Source organism: Chiloscyllium plagiosum, chromosome 13 (genome assembly GCF_004010195.1).
Source record: "Chiloscyllium plagiosum isolate BGI_BamShark_2017 chromosome 13, ASM401019v2, whole genome shotgun sequence".
Lineage (NCBI taxonomy): Eukaryota > Metazoa > Chordata > Chondrichthyes > Orectolobiformes > Hemiscylliidae > Chiloscyllium > Chiloscyllium plagiosum.
In genome coordinates this window covers 56,050,434-56,073,273 of record NC_057722.1, presented here as the reverse complement: position 1 = coordinate 56,073,273, position 22,840 = coordinate 56,050,434, and the positions used below count along the sequence as shown (strand labels likewise).

Genomic DNA, 22,840 nt, shown 5'->3' with positions numbered 1-22,840 from the left:
CTCTCTCTCTCTCTCTCTCTCACTCTCTCACTCACTCTCTCACTCACTCACTCACTCACTCACTCACTCTCACTTACTCTCTCTCTCTCACTCTCATTCTCTCTCTCACACTCTCACTCTCACTCACACACTCTCACTCATATTCACTCTCTCTCTCTTTCTCTCTCTCTCTCTCTAAATGTTTCTGTCAATTGTCGATCCCACAGCAGTTGATGTTTCTGTTAATTGGCTTGAAGGCTTACGGCCCTTACTGTTGCCATAATACTTTGGATATTGTGTTCTGGCAATCATCAGGGTTAATTTAGTAAAATATATGTCTGTTAACAGTAGCCTTAATCTTCTCACGTGCATGTGCAAAGTGTACGTGACAGAGTTTTCATTAGGAGGAGAATTGGAGCATTAAAGTATTCCTTGCAAATGTAGATACAATTGCAAATAAGTGTTAATTGTTGCTTGCCTTCCTCCATTGTAAATATTATGCAGGGGCAGAATGCTGTTGATAGTTGCAGCACAGACTTTGTGAATGTGATTCACATCAAGTGTAGAGTACGCTAGTAATGTCCAGCAATCTAAGAGTTTCACTTAAGTGCAGGTGTGCAGAGTAAACTTGGTTAAGGTTGACAAGTGTCCAGATATTTTGCTATTTATTTGCTTAAAGTAACTGTGTGTGGACAAACAGAATGAGGCATAAAATAAAAATGGATTATTTTATTGAATCCTTGCAGTTCTATTTAACAAAGTGTCAAAATTGAAAAAGCACATTCATGATGTTCTGCCACCTCCAATGGTATACCACCATCAGACATACAGTCCCTTCCACTCCCACACTCCTTCATTGTCCAAGTTCTCTCACACACCTTCCAGATGAAGCAGCAATTTACCTGCACTTCCTTCAATGTAGTTTACTGTATTCACTGCTCACAATGTAATCACCACTATGGTAGGAAGACAAAGTGCAGACTGGGTGACTGGTTTGCATAACAGCTTTGCTCTTTTGATAGAAATGACTGTGAGCTTACAGTTGCCTGCCATTTCAACACAATTCCATGCTCCCATGCTAATATTTTTGATTCCGGTCTGCTGCAGTGCTCCAGCAAAACTCAAAGCAAGCTGGAGGAGCATCACATAATCTTCTGTTAAGTACCTTTCAGCCCTCCGAACTCAACATTCAGCTTAACTGGGTGCTCAGTAGTTAGCACTGCTGCCACAGCACCAGGGACCCAGGTTTGATTCCTTGGGCAACTGTATGTGTGGAGTTTGCACATTCTCCCTGTGTCTGCATGCGTTTCCTCTGGTGCTCCGGTTTCCTTCCACAATACAAAGATGTGCAGGTTTAGCCATGCTAAATTGCCCATAGTTCAGGGATAGTTAGGGGGTAAATGTAAGTAATAGGCTAGGGGAATGGTTTTGGTGGGATACTCTTGGCATGGTAGGTGTGGGCTTGTTGGGCCAAAAGGCCTGTTTGCACATTGTAGGGATTCTATGATTAACTATTTCAGAGCATGAACACCTTCCCCCATGTTCTTTATCCAACCCCCCACTCCCAGGTCTTGTTCTGTATGGGTTATTCCCAGTGCAGCAAATCTATTTTCAAGATGTAGGTTTGCTCGCTGAGCTGGAAGGTTCATTTCGTCGCCATACTAGGTAACATATTCAGTGGGCCTCAGGTGAAGCACTGCTGATAAGTCCTGCTTTTTATTTATATGTTTGGGTTTCTTTGGGTTGGTGATGTCATTTCCTGTGGTGATGCCATTTCCTGTGGTGAAGTCATTTCCAGTTCTTTTTCTCAGGGGGTGGTAGATGGGGTCTAACTCTGTGTTTGTTGATAGAGTTCTGGTTGGAATGCCGTGCTTCTAGGAATTCTCGTATGTGTCTTTGTTTGGCTTGTCCTAGGATGGATGTGTTGTCCCAGTTGCAGTGGTTTGTGGGCTACCCAGACCCCTTGGCATCATGGTAGCCCACAAACCCACCAACACACTAAGACAGCAGCTAATAAACTTGAAAGACCCTATATAGACAACAAGCAAAACTAATGTCCTTTACAAAATACTGTACAAGGAGAAAGTGAGGTCTGCAGATGCTGGAGATCAGAGCTGAAAATGTGTTGCTGGAAAAGCGCAGCAGGTCAGGCAGCATCCAGGGAACAGGAGAATCGACGTTTCGGGCATAAGCCCTTCTTCAGAAACGTCGATTCTCCTGTTCCCTGGATGCTGCCTGACCTGCTGCGCTTTTCCAGCAACACATTTTCAGCCAAAATACTGTACAAGGACTGTAATAAACACTACATTGGACAATAGGCAGAAAACAAACCACCAGGATACATGAACACCAACTAGCCACAAAACGACATGACCCTCTCTCACCAGTATCCTTACATACAGAGAAGGAAGGATACCACTTCGACTGGGGCAACACATCCTCGGACAAGCCAAACAAAGACACACACGAGAATTCCTAGAAGCATGACCTTCCAACCGGAACACACTCAACAAACACATCGAGTTAGACCCCATCTACCACCCCCTGAGAAAAAGAACAAGAAGAGACTTCACCACAGGAAATGACATAACCAACCCAAAGAAACCCAAACATAAATAGAAAGCAGGAATTATCAGCAGTGCTTCACCTGAGGCCCGCTGAAGATGTTACCTCGTAGGGTGACAAAACGTCTGGAAATGAACCTTCCAGCTCAGCGAGCAAACTTACATCCAGAACCTCAATCTGAGCTACAACTCTTCTCAAAACTTACTAAAATCTATTTTCAACTATTCACACTTCCCATTATCATCTGGAGAAACTTAGCAGTCTGGCAGCATCCGTGGACAGAAAACAGACTTAACATTTCAAGTCGAGTGACCCTTCCTCAGAAGTAAACAGAATGGTGTAATTTTTTAAAAGTGAATAATTTAACATCCTAAACACCTGTGCTATTGCATTTTCAATATATGAACACATTAAGACACTTCACAGGGTTCCTCAGGGTCAGATCCTTTAGCAAGTGGTGAAATGGAAAAATTTCATACTGGTATCACCTATGAATAAAATCTATTGATATCTGCTAAAGTAGGCATTGACTCATTTGTAATGATGGTTTTAGCCAAGAGCAGTTTAGAGAGGGCATGCTGACCTCCAAGTATTGCACTGTCATATGGTCAATGTCTTCTTAGTCACCCTCCTTCAAATCATGGATCTTTCCTCCAATCTACATCACAATTTAATTGACCACATCCAATACATGTTCTTATATTACTTAATGTTGGGCGTAAATAGACTAAGGGAAGATGCTTTTATTTAAAAATGATAATTCAAGTGCTTTGGAGCTTCAGTGTCATGATTTAACGAAACGTTTCAGGTTGGCTACAATGAGACCCAAAAGTGTGAAGGAGGAAAAGAAGAGGAAATGATAAACATGCTCAACTAAGTTGGTTTTCAGAGGTATTTGAAGGTGGGGTGCACGGTAACTGCATTAAAAAGGCTTTTGGAAGATTGTGCCAGATAGTAAAGGCTGAGAGAACCAAAGGCTCTGTCACTATTTTAAAAAGAAAGTGGAATCTTTTACAGGAAGCTATTAAATTGATGGATGGCAGGCTCTTTGTGGATATAATGACATTCAGAAGTGCTGAGCAATGGAAACAGCTGTGAGCAGGGAATTGTTTATGCTTGTGTCAGGATCACACATTGAAGTGTTATATATACTGGAGGTGATTAAATACACTGCATTACTCGCATCAGATAATGGGATTCTCTGGAGTCAGCTGGACTGGATATTGGATATTGCAGTGAATATAAAGATAATTTGTCCACTATGTGACACTGGTGAAAATGTATTTGCCTGATCGTTTCAGTCCTGATTACAGGTTCTGAGATTTTGATAAGGGTATAGCATTACAGCTGTACTGAGGGAGTATATTTCCGGAAATACATCCAAAGAACTTATTTAGTTGGAACTGAGAAATAAGAAGGGGATGGTCACCTTATTTGGATTGTATTGTAGACCCCCAATAGAGGGAAATTGAGAAACAAATTTGTAAGGATTTGAGCTATAGGGAGATATTGAATGGGCAGGGGTTGTTTTTCCTGGAGTGTCGGAGGCTGAGGGGTGACCTTAGAGGTTTACAAAATCGTGAGCGGCGTGGACAGGGTAAATAGGCAAAGTCATTTCCCTGTGGTCGGGGAGTCCAGAATTAGAGGGCATAGGCTTAGGGTGAGAGGGGAAAGACCTAAGAGGCAACTTTTTCAGAGGGTGTACGGGTATGGAATGAGCTACCAGAGGAAGTAATGGAGGCTGGTACAATTGCAACATTTAAAAGGCATCTGGATGGGTATATGAATAGGAACGTTTTGGAGGGATATGGGCTGGGTGCTGGTAAGTGGGACTAGATTGGTTTGGGATATGTGGTCAGCATGGACAAGTTGGACCGAAGGGTTTGTTTCCATGCTGTACATCTCTGTGACTCTATAACGGAGTTGAGGGTAGAGCAGATCTAGCCAGGGGCAATTGATTGGCTTGTAGTTTGCACCAATTTAAGGTTCGGAAGGCAAACAAACAAGAGTGATAGTTCTGTGACCTATCATGTGTTGATAAAGCAAATGATCTCCATGTGCATGCAACATTAAAATAGAATTGTTTGTGGTGCCAGTTGATTGTTATTATATTTTTCCAAAAGGGATACATAGTTGTTCCTGCGAGACCTTTCTATATTGTATTTGCTACACTATTTTCTGCACTGAGATGTTAATGCTGACAGTAGTGTGACTTGTACATTGGATAAAGTTATAGTCATTGAGTGGATTCCAAGAGTTTGTAGGAACGAGTCCCTATTCCATGGCCACTAGTTTCGTGCCCCTCCCATCTCTGAACCAACCGTACAGCAATGATCTGAGATTAAGTTAGACTCTTTATACCTTGGTGTCATTTGACCATGAGAAGGACAATCAGTCATTTGTGCTGTCTCTTAAGACCATCTATTTTCACCTCTAAAATATTACACAGCATTGACCCAGTCTCAGCTCAGCTGCTGTTGCCACTGCTGAAGTTCTCATCTTTTCCTTTGTTGCTTCTGATCCCAACTGTCCCAACAATCCTGACTGGCCTCTCATTTCCATCCTTCATAAATTTGAGGTAATCTAAAACTCTGTTTGCAAATTTACAGCTGGTCCTGTCCCCATGTCACCTCAGTACTTGCTGATGTACGTAAGCTTCAAGTCAAAGAATGTCTTATTTTTGAAACACTCATCCTTGTCTTCAAGTTCCTTCTTGAACATGCCCATCCCTGTTTCTGAAATACTTCCCAACCCATAACCTTCTGGAGATATGTCTTGTAATTCTGGTTGAACACCTTGATGTCTAATTGGTCCACTGTTGATGATTTTACCTTCATTTCCTTTGCCTTCAAGCTTTCGAGTTTCCCTCCTCAATCTCCCTGCCTCTAGGTGTTGCTTTTCTCCATTAAGACACTTGAAGCCCATGTGTTTGATCAAAATTTTGGTCACCTGACCACTGACCACTTTGTGATTCAGCTAAGGGGAGACAGTGGCATAGTGGTAATGTCACTGAATTTTGTCAGTAATGTCAATAACGAGGAGCACAGCGTTAAGATAGATTTTGAACTGCTACAGTCCTTGGAAGTGGCCACATGACAGTGCTGTTAGGATGAGTGTTCTATTTTGACCCAGCAACATTGGAGGAATGTGATATAATTTGAAGCAGTATGGCTTGAATGGGACTTCCTGTGGTAATGTTCATGTCCACCCTGCCTCAGCTTATCTGCTCCTGGGTCACTCATCCAGAACTTCAGGCTCCACTATTTCAATGCTTCCCCAGTCAGGCTGTCATCTTTGATTCTTCCTAAGCTGGAGTTCATACAAAACTCTGCTCCTCATATCCTGTAGTCATTGAACTGCAACCCAGTTACCTCCCATTTAAAAATTTTCCTCCCCAAGTTTATATCGCTCCATGTGCTCCATGAACTGTAATTTCTTCCAGTTCATCATTTCTCCAACACTCCTCTCTCATTGAGAGATTTTGAGGTTTGGCTTTCAAAATGGAGGCAGATAAATGTGGGACAGTTCTTTGCAGAATTTTTTAAAAACATATCAAAGTCAATTGGATCATTAATCTAAGTACCTAAATTCTAAGAAGTACATAGCACCAGTCAAATACTGGGCAGAACTTACTGTCATATCAATGGATAAAATCTTTATACTGTTGGGGTTTCTGACAGAATAAACCCATCAAGGCTAATAGTTCAGTTTTGAAGGAAGAAGTAACAAGTCAAGGGAGTATCCAATGATTGGCAAGACACGAGGAAGCTCAGAGGAACAGATGAATTTTGGGGTGCTTGTTCACAGACTCTTGAAGATAGCAGGACAGGTTAATAGGGTAGTTACAACAAATGAGATGCTTGCCTTTATCAGTCATAGTATTGATTATAAGAACAAAGAGGTGATGTTGGAGCTGTACAGACTTTGTTTGCACCACAGCTGGAGTACTGGCTGCATTTCTGCGATTGCAATGGAGATTAACCAGGGTATTGCCTGGAATGGAGGATTGCAAGAGGCTAGATAAGCTCAAGCTATTTTCTTTGGAGCAGAGAAGACAAGGAGGGAGCCAGACAGAGGTGTATAAGATGACGAGGGGCATGGACAGGGTGAATAGAAAGCAGCTGATTCCCTTAGTTGAAGGGTCCATCATGATTTTAAATAGAAAGCCAAGAGATTTAGGGGTGATTTGAGGAAAAACCTTTTCACCCAGGTGGTGGTGGTAACCTATAATGCACTGCCTGGGAGTTAGTTGAAGTGGGAAACCTTGCATCCTTTAAAACCTCCTTGGATAACATTCAAGGCTATTGACCCTAGTGCTGGAAAGTTCGACTAAGTTAGGTATATTTTTGTCAGTGCTGACTTGAAGTACCTCTTCTACACTGTATGATTTCAGAACCAAAGGTTCAAGATCGGAGTTAAGAAGAGTTAGGAATTGAGTTCAAAAGCAAGTTTTAATTTTTGCCTAGCAGCAGAATTCAGTTATTGTTCAGGAGAACCAGCCATGATAGATGAAGTGTTTTAGTTTGTGAAGCTTCCAAGCCAGGAGTATTTGGAAGGAAATCTTCAAGTTATTACAACTGCACTTGTTTCGGCCAGCAGAATTGTGAAAAGATTGTGCTTGCGGACGTGAAAAAAATCACAAAAATCTCCTCAATTTGAGGAAAAGAAACTAAGAGGAGACAGTTAAGTAAAAACTTAAAATTGAGATGGGTGTGAATTTTTTCATTGGAAATGTTTGTCAAGGATAATGTTAGGAAGCAAATTGAAATTTTGTTTTGCTCTTTATGTTCAGGTCTTTCTAAATGTAGTTTTTTATGTGCAGTTTTATTTATTTGTTGTCAAAGACCATCTGCAGCCCCAAGTGCTTATGTTTCAGTGACTAGCCACCATTTACCACCCACAAAAATGAAATGCGTGATTGATCAAGCTAGATTTCATTCTGGGATCTTTCTTGTCTGATATTGCCAGAAGCTGGAATCATAACATTATGAATCCCACCATTAGTAGCCATGCCTTCACTATCTAGTGGTAATGCTGACACTCTCCCCTATTTTAAACTCTACTACAGCCCCCTTCTTCAGACAGTTTGTCCTAATGTCTTCTGCTTTGGCCATTGTCCTTTTTATGTTGTTCCTAGGAAGTATCTTTACTCTGTTAAATGTACTGATAAATAAAAGTTATTTTTATTTGGTTATGAATACTCAACTATTCTTTCAGGCAGAGTGTTTGAGTCCCAGTTCCCTCTAGGTGAAATAATTTCTGTTCAACTCTCCTCTTGGCCTTCTATCTCTAGGTCTATGCCCCTGGTTATTCACTCCTCTACTTATGGAAAAGGTGCCATCCTATCTATGTCCCTCATCCATTTATACAGCTCCATTAAGTCCGCTGTCAACCTTTGCTGGTCCAAAGAAACAGCCCTTGCCTATCTAAACTTTCCAAATAATTCAGGTCCTCCAGCACAGGCAGCATCCTTGTAAAGTCCTCTGCACCCGCCTAGTACAGTCATAGCCCTCTTAAAATGTGGTGACCAGAACTGCATGCAGTAGCCCAGTTGTGAGCTAACCACAGTAGAGGGTAATACAGGTTCCCCTGCTATCCAAAAGTAGAGTGCTCCTATGAAACCTTTTGTAAGCCGAAATGGCATAAAGCGAAGAAGCAATTACTTTTCTCATAAAAGTGAGAATCCTCTTCTAATTTCTTTTGGTTAACAAAAACAGGTACCAATGTAGGTCTTTCGTAAAAGTAAAGTGACGTAAAGCAAACTTTCAAAAAGGTGGAGATACCTGTACATTATCAGCATAACCCCCTTGGCTTGTATTCTATGAAGTATCCCATAGGCCTCTTTAGACGCCTTATCTATCTGCTTTGCAACCTTCGGAGATCTGTGTACATGCACATCAAAGTCCTTCTGATCTTCAGGACTTTTCAGGGACCTAGTATTCCCAATGAAATCGCTTGCTTCATTAGCCCTCCCCAAGTGCATTGCTTTTTTTTCCAAGTTGAATTCCATTTTCATTGTTACTGATGTCCATTTGACCAGTCCATTGATAAGCTTTGGCAGTTTACTCAGATAGTATAAGGCTATCATCCTCACTGTTCACCACCCTTCCAATTTTCCTATCATGAAGTGAATAGCATAGCTCCTTTCCCGAGTCTAGGGGAGTTCAAAACTAGAGGGCATAAGTTTAAGGTGAGAGGGGAAAGCTTTAAAAGGGACCTGGGGAGCAATCTTTTCAGACAGATGATGAACTGCCAGAGGAAGTGGTCAATGCGGATACAGTTGCAATATTTAAAAGGGTGAGTATATGAATAGGGAAGGTTTAGAGGGATACGGACCAAATGGGATATCTTTAGTTTGGGAAACTTGGGGCATGGATGGGTTGGTCTGAAGGATCTGTTTTCATGCTGAATGACTCTAACATCTGAGTAATGTTCCTGTATTTAATAACTTGTGTACTTTTGGATGTCATAATCTAGAAATGGGATTCAGCTTCTTTTGAGAATGTTTTCTGCCATGTAGTTATTGAAGCCAGTCTGCTGGCTTGGTTTGATTTAAACCTTTATCAGGTGGATCCGTATTCTTAGAATGCAAGGAAATTTCCTGGGGAATAAACTAAACTAATTCCAATGCTGAGACAGTTTGAGATTTGCTTGCAATTTGGTGATAAAAACAAATTATGTAATACAACAGCTGGACACCAAGCATGAAGGTTTTTCTTTTGGAATTGACATCCAGATGTGAATGCATAAGAAAGTGGATTTATATTTAGCGCAGCTGAAGTAAGTGTGCATGTATTTATATGGTCAGTGGGTATAATACCTTATTCAGTAAGATAAAGTTGAAATGATATAAGTAAAGCACTAGTGAACAGGGCAGATGATTAGGCTTGGAAAAATTGCATCAGTTTTTGTTCCTTTTATTATTTTTTGTTCAGTTATGATGTATTCACATGTAAAGGATGTTGGTCAATTAATAGCTTATGCATTTTTAAGACATTTATGGAAAACCTCATTGTCCGGGAATGGAGTTCAGCTTCTGCTAAAAATGTTTGCTGTATTTTTTGTGTACTAGCAGATTAGCCAGTAGATGGTGCAGATTACGAAATTCAGTGTTACAGTTTGCATCAACTCTGCATCGGCTTATTCCTCAGGCATAGACAGCTAATGACCAGAATCAAGGTTTCATGATGGGATTGAGAGTCTTCATTCTGGCCACACATTTTCTCTTAATTGAATTGGAAGGTCTATGATCATTGATGTAAATAATCCAGAGTGCACTCGTATTGAGGATGTAGAGAGCAAGAAAAATACCTCAAACGTAAGGTGTAGAAACCTATGATACTTCCACTGAAGCAGGAACATGTTATGAATATAAATAGTGACCAAATCTTACCTGACGTGGCTGCCAAAATTCATAATATTTGGTCTACTTTTAACTTAGTTGCATAAACACTTAGAATCTGTGTTTGATTTGTAATCCTATAAAAAATGAATTGTAAGCCATGGCTCAGTGGGAGCACAGTTGTATCGGGAGCGAAAGGTTGTTGATGTTCCCAGTGAGGCACTAACTGAAATGTCAATTTTCAAATAAGACATTAAGCCGGCATTGGATATGAAGTTGACGTATATCTGTCCTTTTAGGTGGAGGTAAAAGATTCTTACCACTACTTCAAAGAAGTGCAGAGAACGCTTCCTCGTGTCCTGGTCAACAGTTATCCCTCAAGCAACATAACTAAACCAGACTATATATAATCAGTTTCACGTTGCGGTTTGTAAGATCTTGCTGATGCAGTTTCTGCATGACAGCACGGATGATACTCCAAAAATAAGTCACTGGCCAGGATGGCCTGTGGCCGTGAAAGATGGCCTTGCATCCAAAATTGAACAACCTACATCTTTGAGCAGTAGTTAGATTTGTATTAACTTTTAGGTTTAAAAAAATACTTGATCAATAATGTAGAAGTTTGCTGCCCCCTGATGTTGGTCAGCCTGAACAGCAGGTGTGAGGGGAAAATGCAGGTGTTTACTGCTGTAAGTGCTTATTTTATCACTGACCTTCCTCAAATTCTAAATAATATTGCCCTTCGTATCCATCAATTTAGCATATTTTGCCCCATCAGAGAAACCTCCATTTTCAGTTCCATCTCTCAACTCAAATTGCTGTGCACAAGCCTTTCCAAAATGCAGTATCTCACATTTAAACTCCATTTGCCAATCCTCAGCCCATTGGCCCATCTGATCAAGATCCCATTGTACTGTGAGGTAATCTTCTTCGCTGTCCACTACATCTCCAATTTTAGTGCCATCTGCAAACTTATTAACTCTACCTCCTATGTTCACACCAAAATCATTTATATAAATGACAAAAAGCAGTGGAAAACCCAGCACAAATCCATGTGGCACAACGCTGGTCACAGGCCCCCAGTCTGAAAAGCAACCATGCACCACTACCCTCTGCCTTCTGATTTCAAGCCAGTTCTGTCTCCAAATAGAGTCATAGAGATGTACAGCTTGGAAACAGTCCCTTTGGTCCAAATCATCCATGCCACCAGATATTCCAACCTAATCTAGTCCCACTTGCCAGCACCTGGCCCATATCTCTTCAAACCCTTCCTATTCATATACCCATCCAAGTGCCTTTTAAATGGTGCAGTTGTACCAGCCTCCACCACTTCCTCTGGCGGCTCATTCCATACATGTACCACCCTCCACGTGAAAACGTTGCCCCTTAAGTCCCTTTTATATCTTTCCCCTCTCACCCTAAACCAATGCCCTCTAGTTCTGGACTCCCCCACCCCAGGGAAAAGACCTTTGTTTATTTATCCTATCCACGCCTCTCATGATTTTGTGAACCTCTATAAGGTCACCCCTCAGCCTCCGATACTCCAGGGAAAACAGCCCTCACCTATTCAACCTCTCCCTGTATCTCAAATCCTCCAACCTTGGTAACATCCTTGTAAATCTTTTCTGAACCCTTTCAAGTTTCACAACATTCTTCCGTTAGGAAGGAGATCAGAATTGCACGCAATATTCCAACAGTGACCTAACCAATATCCTGTACAGTTGCAACATGACCTCTCAACACCTATATTTAATACTCTGACCAATAAAGGAAAGCATACCAAATGCCTTTACTATCCCTAGTTCTCCCTGTATTCTGTGATCTAACCTTGCTAACCAGTCTACCATGAGAAACCTTGTTGAACGCCTTACTGAAGTCCATATAGATCACGCCCATCACTCTGTTATCATCAGTCCCCTTTTTCACTTCTTCAAAAATAATCTCAATCAAGTTAATGAGACACTCTTTTCCACGCTCTATGCTATGTTGACTATCCCAAATCAGTCCTTGCCTTTACAAATACTTGTAAATCCTGCCTCTCAGAATTCTCTACAACAACTTGCACTTCACCATTGTCAGACTCACTGGTGTATAGTCCCCTCACTTTCCTCATCACCTTTCTCATATAGTGGCACCACATTAGCCAACCTCCAGCACCTCATCTATGGCTATCAATGATGAGTGGGGTAAGGAGTAAATGATAGGTGGGGATAGAGCTCTAAGAGAAAGAAGATAGTTGGACAGACAAAGTAGTGGATAAAAATCTGGTTGGGAGAGTGAATGGCTGTTAATAGAGATGGTTAGTGGTGAACAATAGTGTCTAATGGCAGATTATGTGATAACTAGGCCTGATGTGTGGGGTTGGGGGTGGCAAGACCCTCCCCTCAACCCTATCTTCTCCATATAAACCCAGCTACCGTCAGTTCTGAGGAAGGGTCACCAGACCCAACAATTTAACTCTTGATTTCTCTTCACAGATGCTGCCGGACCTGCTGGGCTTTTCCAGCAACTTCTGTTTTTGTTTCTGATTTACATCATCCGCAGTTCTTTCAGTTTTTATTCCTCGGGACAGTAGATGTTTTCTGCTGAAATGCTTAACTTTCGTCTAGCAGTATCCGTTTAGAGCACTCTGGTGGTTTGTCTAAGTAACCATTATCTAGCTGTCCCTTTCTTCAAACCAGTTGGACTGATCTTGAGTCTGATTTGGTATATCCAATAGAGAGGAGGAGCAGGAACTGTGGTTCATTTTTCCTGTTGCTTTCCTGACTGGGTTTACGAGGAAAACAACTTAACTGTTCTCTAAATTTTTAAAATAATGTCTTCAAGGATGTCATCTTGCAGGAAATATGTCTTCCACAGATTCAATTCACGTCCTCTTTTCACACTTTTCCACATTTCCTTCTACTTCTAAAAGCCAGAAGAGTGTGAATAGAAGCACACCCAGTGAATCAATGTTTTGAAAGTAACTCTGCCACTATATGGTGTCTGTGTTTATGCCTGCAAGGGCTTTAATAATCTCTCTAGCCATTAACTGTATGTTCAACCTTGTCCAGTGCACACTTGGCTTGATCTGAGAAAACATTCTCTAATAATAATTTACTCTAATGAAACAAATTGAGCTGAGTATTTGGTAAGTTGCTTCTTTAACTTTTTTTTTGTTATTCTAGGGAACCCAGAAAGGTGGTGCTACATCGAGGATCAACTGGTCTGGGCTTTAATATTGTCGGTGGTGAAGATGGGGAAGGAATTTTTATTTCCTTCATATTGGCAGGAGGCCCAGCTGACCTGAGCGGTGAACTAAGAAAAGGGGACAGGATTATTTCGGTACAACTCCCAACATCTTGAAGTTTAAATTTCTTTATTCCCTGATCAGTCTAGTAGCTTTGTTTTTGTGGAGTTGCCTTTTGATGGAATTATCAACCCCCTTAAGCTTATTTCCTGAATGCCCTGATTGCTTTACTCTGCTTCCCAAAACCCATCAATGAACTTCTAATCATTTTTACACATCTATTAAAATCTCAATGGTAACTGCATAGAGAGGGATTGCATGGAATTTTTGACTGTTAACTTATTAAAGCAAAATATCCCACATTTGTTCTGCACATGGATTATCTCTGAAGATCTGTGAAATATTTGAATCAAACCAGTATTGATTAATTTAATTGAGTAGATTCCTTTATTTTTAATAGGTCAATTTTCACAAGTAAAGACTTGTTATATAAAGTAAAATTTATCCATGCTAGGATTTAAGATTATGGACCAGCAGTGATTTATATTGACATTAGATTGAGAAAGGAACAATGATTTAAGTAACAGCAATGTTTGTTCCCTGTCTGCAGGGGAAAAAATAATTCTATATTAACACACTAAATTCAAAACAGGAAATGTAAAAGCCAAGCAGCTTCGGTACACATTTTCTGTTGGTTAAACGTTTATCTCTCGCATTAATCACATCCATAGAAATCAAAATACATTTACCTAAAATAGACTCTCTTCTCAATTCAGTGTAAAATTAGGAATAGGTGCTGATAGCACTGTGACGTTTACTGCTTGAAATGGAATATCTAAAGATAAAATTTCACTGTCATCACCATCCCACCCCCCCTTTTCCATGTTGCAGTAAATCAACATTTACAAATAATTTCTTGACTCTTTTGAAGGTGATGGACTTAGCTTTAATCTTTCCTTATCTTGTGCTGTTTAGACTTTTCAGCTGCCTCTGTTTTGTTATGGAATTGTTGAAGCAGACTGAGGAGCTATATGTTTATTGGATGTCAATTTAATGCTTGCAAATAATTTTTTAAAAATACAGATTACACATGCACAACAGTTCTTTTAAAGAAGTTGTTGCTCTCCTTTTGCACTTCACTGACAGGAGACAGTGAAGCAAGTGTTTCAGGATCTCAATCATTAAAAGTTAAATAACTTAGTTTGAATTTTTAGAAGTGTTAATTATGTAATTATGGATGTAACTGATATGCTACTTTCTGAAATTAATACTTGAATGTTGCAGGGATGCACAAAAGGTCTGAGTGTTCATTTCAAAACTTGGATTTCAAATCTCTCTTTGATGCAGGTGAATGGTATTGATTTGCGGAGTGCCACTCATGAGCAGGCAGCAGCAGCACTGAAAAATGCTGGGCAAGCAGTCACAATTGTGGCACAATATAGGCCTGAAGGTGAGTGTTTTCGAGCAGTTAAACTTCATTCAGGAAACAAATTAATGTTGTACTTTTATATAAGTGTCGTGCTACAGCTGTATATTTGGTCAACCTTAAGCAAGATGTTAAAATAATGGATTAAAATGTCTGGTGTTTCCTGATGAGCGTTTACAAAATATCCGGTGTGTGTTTTCTATTAGTTACTCAGACATGATTAGCTTTTCAATCTGTCTCCATTGGAAGTGTAATTTTCAATATATTAATTATGTATAAATTGTTCAGTGAGTGTCTCTCAATAATCCCATTTAAAATTTGCTGATGTACAAGAATGTGAATTTTTGGTTATTGGTTTCATACATTGAAAATGAATCTACATATGGTAATATTCTCAAAGAATTGAAGGCTGAGGGGTGAGGTTGCAGAGGTTTATAAAATCATGAGGGGCATGGATAGGGTGAATAGCCAAAGACTTTTCCCCAGGGTGGGGGAGTCCAAAACAATAGGACATAGGTTTAAGGTGAGATGGGAAAGATGTCAAAGGGACCAAAGGAGCAACATTTTCACATCGAGGGTGGTGCGTGTGTGACAAAAGTTGCCAGAGGAAGTGGTACAATTAGAACATTTAAAAGGTATCCAGATGGGTATATGAAGAGGAAAGGTTTAGAGCAATAGGTGCAAATTGCTGGAAAAAATGATTAGATCAATTTAGGATATCTGGTCAGCATGGACAAGTTGGACAGAAAGGTCTGCTTCCGTGCTGTATAACTGACTCTATAATTGTCTCAAAGAAACTAATTCACTAATGTTCATTAATTTTTCATTAAATTCCATATTATTGCCTTATTTTCATAATAATTGGCTATCCGTCGAAGATGAGGATGATTGTCTTTCGTGAGTCACCAAAACCACCTTGAATGTGGGTAGACATTGTAAGCATGTTGGATGCATTGAGAAGGCCCAATCTCTGCTTATGGAGCAGGGTTTAATTTTATCTTAATGGCTAATGATTATTTGGAATTTAGGATTTGAAATTCAGGATGATCATAAACTGAAATTTGATGCAGCCAATCCCCGTTGTTGGGTTAAAGCAGGAACTGAGCATAGATGTAGATATTCTTTCTAACGATATTTGGATGTATCATTCAGGATCCGTCACTGTTTGTAAATGGAGTTATCTAACAAATAGCTTATAGATGTTCATTTAATTGTACTGTATTACGCCTGCTGTAGTGGTCTTCCATTTGTTGCTTATCATTTGTCAACTACATCACTTGAGAAAGTCTAACATCTGTGGTGTGAGGATTCAGGAAAATACTTCACAGTTCACAGAACAGTAATTGAGGCAGCAAGCAAATAAAGACAAAAAAGCTGCAGATATTGGAATCCAAAATGGACGAGGAGGAGGTTGGAAGAGCACAGCAAACCAGGCACCATCAGGTGGCGGAGAAGTCAACTTTCAGGTTTAACCCTGCGGGTATAACCCTGAAAAAAGGTTATATCGAAATATTGACTTCCCCACCTCCTGATGTTGCTTGGCTTGCTGTGTTCTTCCAGCCTCCTGCTTGTCTACTAACAAAGCAGTTAAGTCAAACTTACAGATTAAGCAAGGAAGGAAAATTTCTCTGACTTTATTGAGGAACTGAAGGGTAATGGGTATAAGGGAGTAGATGGATTTTATATTGCCATGTGTTTTAAATTCTTTTAAACTGTTCATTTATAGACAGCTTGGTTTGTATTGTGTTTGTGTAATAAACTATTTATTATTAAAACCAAATCTGAAGCTTTGTCTATTTAAGTTTCAGTGAAAGACTGCCATTCTAAATAAAATATGATCTGTCAAGCCAGATTTCATTCTGTAATTTGACTTATTCAGTAATTACATCCGCTAGGATTATAACAGTTTGCAATTGGCTGAACACTTGGAGAAAGCAACAAGGACGGTGGATAAAGGGGAACCAGTAGATTAGGTGTATTTGGATTTTTAATAAGGCATTCCATAAGGTGCCGCATTCCATAAGGTGCCACATTCCATAAGCTTACTATACAAGATAGAAGATTGAGAACGTGGAAATGATTTATTAGCATGGATAAAGAATTGACTACCTAACAGGAAACAAAAAAAAGAAATATTCTATTAGTAAACTAGCGAGTGGAGTGATGCAGGAATCCATATTGCAGCCTCAACAGTTTACAGTCTTCATTAATGCCTTCAATGAAGGGATCTTCTTTAGCCAAATTTACTGACAGTTCAAAGATAAGTAGGAAAGTATGTGTGAGAAGAATGCAGAGTCCACAAAGACGTGCAAGTCACTTAATTGAATGGGCAAAAATTTGGTAGATGCAGTACAATCTGAAAATATGAAGTGCTCACTTTGGAGAAAATAGAAAAACATTATTTAAATGGAAAGAGACTTCAGAGTGCTATTGCACAAAGTGATCTTGGTTTCCTTGTATGTAAATCTCAAAAAAGCATACAGAGAAAACAAGTAAGCAAATGGAAGATTTGCCTTTGTAAGGGGGGTGTAGTTTAAATGGAAGGAAGTTTTGCTAGAAGTGTGCAAGGCATTGGTGGAATTGCCATGTTGGTCTCCTTGCTTAAGGAGAGATGTAATTTCATTAGAAATTCCATTGCGATGTGCTGATTGCTGGGAGGAATGAGTTTTTCACATGTTGCAACTCATAGAGTCATAGAGATATACAGCAGGGAAACAGACCCTTTGTTCCAACCCATCCAAGCTGACCAGATATCCCAACCCAATCTAGTCCCACCTGCCAGCACCCGGCCCATATCCGTCCAACCCCTCCCTATTCATATACCCATCCAAATGCCTCTTAAATGTTGCAATTGTAACCAGCCTCACCACTTCCTCTGGCAGCTCATTTCATACACGCACCACCCTCTGTATGAAAAAGTTGCCCCTTTGGTCTCTTTTATATTTTTCCCCTCTCACCCTAAACCTATGCCCTCTTGTTCTGGACTCCCTGATCCCAGGGAAAAAAGCTTTGTCTGTTTATCCTATCCATGCCCCTCATGATTTTATGAACCTCTGTAAGGTCACCCCTCAGCCTCCGACGCTCCAGGGAAAACAGCCCCAGCCTGTTCAGCCTCTCCTTATAGCTGAGATCCTTCAACCCTGGCAACATCCTTGTAAATCTTTTCTGAACCCTTTCAAGTTTCACAACATGTTGAATGAGGCTTCATCAGGTGACGTTCAGTTGCTCCCCTTCATGGAGAAACCTAGAACAAGGGACATGAGTTTACAAGTAACGTCTCACATTAAAGAGGGAAATGAATAATTCTGTTTCCTTGTGGACACTGGAGGTTGGATCGTTAAATATATTTAAAGCTGAGATTTTTGGTTTGCAATGGAGTGGAGGATTATGGAGAGGCGACAGATAGGCAAGTGATGTTGAGACTGGAATCGGGTTAGTCATGACCATCCTTGATATGATCATTTTGACTATCCATTTGTTAGTCTGCCTCGTTATCTTTGCTTCTTTCAGCTGGATCGATGTTAAGTCTTGAGACTGTGGTGAATAGTGAAGATGAAAGCTTTAGACAACATGACGGTATAGATGGTATATGACATTGACTTATCGTCTTTAGAATGTAGTGATCAAACATTAATCGTGAGCTTTAATTATGAAATGAATACCTATAGTTTGACTCTATAATTGTTTGGGAGTGTGTGCTATAACTCTAGCTTCTTGAAGACATTACCTTTGGTTGAGTCCCTCGAGATTATTTTTTATGCTAGGACTACATAATGATAAATAGTGTCAGGACTTGGGAAAGTTGGAACTTGTTGGATGTTTGTTTCCCCCTCATTCCATGCTTTATATTCACGCAATTAGAAATTTGCAGGGTGCTTTGAAAAGCTGTGGTTCAGGGTCTTCTGTTAGTTTATCATTAACAGAGACTTTCTCTGGCTCTATGCCAAGAAAAGACATCTCATTTTCTCACACCACATGTAACAAGACTGATGATACATATTGCCCCAAGGAATGTCTATTAATTTTGATGTTAATTATGTTCACCTGAGCAATGTTGCTTTGAGGAGGGTACTGCAGAACAGAAACGATTTATTAATCTTGCCCAGCAAGCCATCAAGGCCCATATGTGGACAGCATTGAATATTATTCTGGAGGAAATAAACTAAATATTAACTTGCACAGTGTGTTAAATTGTTTCTGTTTAATTGGAAGAGGCATTTTACTTGTCACTACAGTTAAGACATCTGTTTGCTCGCACAAAGGTGCAGTGTAACAACTCGGGGCCTTCTGTTAAACATAGTTATTGGTATTTAAGTTCAGCAATTGACCAGTATTAGAATGCTATTCCATTGTACATATTTATAAGGATTCTAGATTTCTGTGTATGTTATACATATCACTATACTTAATGTTACTGGACATTCAGCATGGTCTTTGTATTCAATTCTGGAGCTGCCCACTTGTGTTGCAACATGGTGACTGAAAGATTATAAGCACAGTTTGCAATAGCAATAAACCTACATAAAATACACTGAACCTGCTGTTCAAGCATATGTTTAAAATTGTAATTTTTGTGGCTCGGAGTTGTTCTGTCTTCAGCCAAAGCGCTATGTGGCATCTGTTTGGGATGGTTTCTGTAAATCCCAGCAAGCCACAACATTCAAAGTGCTGTCCTAATTGCACTAAATTTGCCCAAAGTGCCTGGAGCCAGTTACAGAGCGGTCTTTCCTAAAACTAGATGCGAAGAGTTCAAACTCTTATGAGGTAACTTAGCATGATAAACTCATTTGTTAGTCATATGTTCAGTTTTAATAAATAGGCTTAGTGGAGCTCTCTAGTGTACGAACCCTTGTATTTTAGATTACTGGCATGCTGCCTTCTACTCAAGATTTTAATATTCACTTGATCACTCATCTACCACCTAGTGTAATTGTTGCAGTTGACAGAATTTATTTGAATTAATTACATAAAATTAGAGTGTGTACAATAAAAATATATATCTAATGTTTTAATGTGTGCATTTTTTTAACATTTGGATATAACTATAGAATTCTTTTACTTCATGTTAAGGGAGCAAACTTGCTGGAGTCAGTTTTCACAGTTTGTTTTTAGTTCAAAGATTGCAGTTCACAATGATATTATTAGCTGAATTCCTACTTTGAGTTCTTTATGTTGTTTACTTCGTGATTATGGAGTAATATATCAAAGCTGGAGGCCATCCAGTCCCATGTCCTTTTTGCTAGCTCTTTGAAAGAACAACCCAATAATTTTTAAGCTTAACAATGACTGACTGAATTATCAGAGGTTAAACTGTGTACATGCCTCTTTGTTTTGGGTGCATGGACGATCTGTTGCTTACAACTAAATTCTAAATATGTGTATTTCAAAAAGCATCACTCCTTGAAGCGATTGCAAAAGCTTCAATTAAAAGCTATTTTGGGCATAAACTTCTTTGTTTATAAATGTAGTCATTTGGTTCATAGCTCACTTTTAATGGTGATAAACAATTCCTACTTCTGTGGAGTGAGTTGAAGAAGGTCTTGAAGCTTCTTCTGGCATAATGGGATGGTTAATTATTTATCACCTTTATACCAAGTGGCAACAGCAAGTTTTGGTGGTGCACTGTTTGGATATTTTGAAAATTATTATTTTAAAAGTTGTAATATTTTATTCATTCCAATGTATATTAAAACAAGAAACTAATGAAGGTGCATTAATAGATATTATCATTTTTGGAAGTTGGATTCTAAAATGAAGACAGAGGTATTTTGGTCAAAAAGGTCAAAGTCATTCTGGAACATTGACCTAAATTTACTATTACTAAGAAGCTATTTGACTTCAGCCAGTTGCTTAGCAGAACCCTCTGATCTTGATCAATAACATGGCTATACTGTGGGGTTTATGTCAAGCAGAACAAATGCCTGAAAAAAACAGTCCTCCTAGAAGGAGAGCAGATTACAATTTCGGGGAACCATTCATTTCAGCAGAACTGTTTTCTACTCTTCAGAGTTTTTAAGCCAGGACAACTCGTAATGAATCTTCAAGTAATTAGAAATGAGAAAGTCCAGGCCCTCACAACTATGAAACTTTATTCCTGCAGATGCGAAGAGGAGTTAAAAAATTGTCTCTACGGTCAAAAGATGAGAAACTGGAAGGAGTCAGTTAAGTGGAAATCTAGAGTTGAGGTAGAAATATAAATTAACATACCAGCTGGAGATCTGAAACAAAAATAAAGTGCTGGAGAAACTCAGCAGGTCTGGCAGGATATATGGAGAGAAAAAGTTGGCATTTTGAGTTCAGTGACACTTTTTAGAACTGAAAGCAGCTGGGAAATTATGATATTTATGCTAATCACGGCGTGGATATGGAGTGGTCGGGCAGGGAACCATCTCACCTCTTTTTCTTCCCACACAAAAAAATGTCATTGGCATAAATGTCAACATTTCATATCTGCTTTCAATTCTGACAAGATATCACCGAATTCAATGTTAACTCTGTTTTCCTCATGTTCTGTCAGACCTACTGTGTTTCTCCAGCACTTTGTTTTTAGACAAAAAAGAATTCTCTGGGGTTGAGACTCTAATAGGTAGCATTGGGAAACAGTTTGAACTTTGACTTGCTGCTGTGTTACTATTTTCCCAACTATTAATCTAGAAACTCAACTAACGTCCTCAGGGTGCAGGTTCGAAAACCGCCGCAGCAGATGGTGGAATTTGATCGAATACAAAATAGTCAATCGCCAAGCTTTTCTACGACACTGGCATCTACATGACCATGTAGAAAATTGAGTTATGTCCTTCACAAAACAAGCAGGACAAATCTAACCAGGGCAATTACTGTCCCATCAGTCTACTTTCAATTAACAGTAAAGCGATGGACTGTGTCATCAACATTCCTGCTGAAGGGCTTTTGCCCGAAACATCAATTTTCCTGCTCCTCGGATGCTGCCTGACCTGTGCTTTTCCACCACCAGTCTAATCTAGACTGTGTCATCAACAGTGCTGTCAAGCAGCACCTGTTGAGAAATCAGCTGCTTCGGTTGATAAGTGGCAAGTAACATTCATGCCACACAAATTCCAAGCTATGGCCATCACCAATAAAAGGCAATCTAACCACCATCCCTTGAAACTCAATGATGTTACAACTGCTGAATCCCCCTATCAACATCCTTAGGGTAACCACACACCAGAAATGCAACTAATCACAGTGGCTACAAGAGCAGGTCAGAGGCTAGAAATACTGTGGCAAGTAACCTGTCTGATTGCCCAAAGCCTGTCCACCATCTATAAGGCACAAGTCAGGAGTGTGATGGAGTAATCCCCATTTGCCTACAGCTCCAGTAACATTCATGAAGCTTGACACAATCCAGGGCAAAGCAGCCTGCTTGATTGGCACCACAACCACCACCGATGCTCAGTCGCAGTCGTGTGTACTATCTGGAAGACGCACTGCAGCAGATCACCAAAGATCCTCAAACAGCATCTTCTAAACCTCATTCCATCTAGAAGACTAAGAGTAGCGGATACTTGGGAATACCACCACCTGCACGTTCCCCTCCAAGTCACTCACCATCCTGACTTGGAAATATATATTTCTGTTATTTCACTATCACTGGGTCAAAATTCTCGAATTCCCTCTCTTATGGTATTGAGTTTCAACCAGCTGTAGGTGGACTGCAGCAGTTTAAGAAGTTAGCTCGCCACCACCTTCTCAAGGGCACGTAGGGATGAGCAATAAATGCTGGTCAGCCAGCGACATCCATGACTCATGAGTGAATTTTTAAAAATGTTGTGCAGTATTTTATGATCAGAGTTGATGGTACTACTGAACAAGCCAGATCCCAGAATGAGACCTGACTTAATAAATAATATTTTAATTCTTGTAATTGGTTTAGCATGGTTAATCACTTAACCATATTCACAGGAGGCTCCAGATGTTCTTAAGCAACACAACTTACATTGATAACAGAAAAAAGTTTACTTTCTCACCTGCTGGTCTGGGAACTATAGACCAGCAGCTTTAATGTCGGGTATTGAAAAATTGTTTGAGTCCATTGTTCAGGAAGGAGCAACAGGACATTTGAAAAATCAAAGTGCAATCCATGAGAGTCAGCATGACTTTGTGAAGAGTAAATTGTGATTGTCTATTTTGTTAGAGTTCTTTGAAGATGTAACAAGCAAATTGAGGTTCCTTTAGATGTCAGGTACCTGGACTTCCAAAAGACATTTGATAAGGAGCTGCGCAAAAGGTTAATACAAAAGTAAGATCACATGGGGTTATGGGTAGTATACCAGCTTGA

At 39.8% G+C, this 22,840-nt stretch overlaps 1 protein-coding gene across 29 annotated transcripts in view; it reads left to right on the top strand.

Annotated features, from left to right (window-relative positions):
- The window catches only part of dlg1b (discs large MAGUK scaffold protein 1b), a 471,082-nt gene that overhangs the window by 385,555 nt on the left and 62,687 nt on the right, over window positions 1-22,840 (top strand). For all 29 annotated transcript variants that reach the window (XM_043702491.1, XM_043702499.1, XM_043702490.1 and 26 more), the window contains 2 exons: window positions 13,054-13,210; window positions 14,463-14,565. In XM_043702491.1, the coding sequence (XP_043558426.1) occupies window positions 13,054-13,210; window positions 14,463-14,565 (260 nt within the window). The remainder of the gene's footprint in view (window positions 1-13,053; window positions 13,211-14,462; window positions 14,566-22,840) is intronic.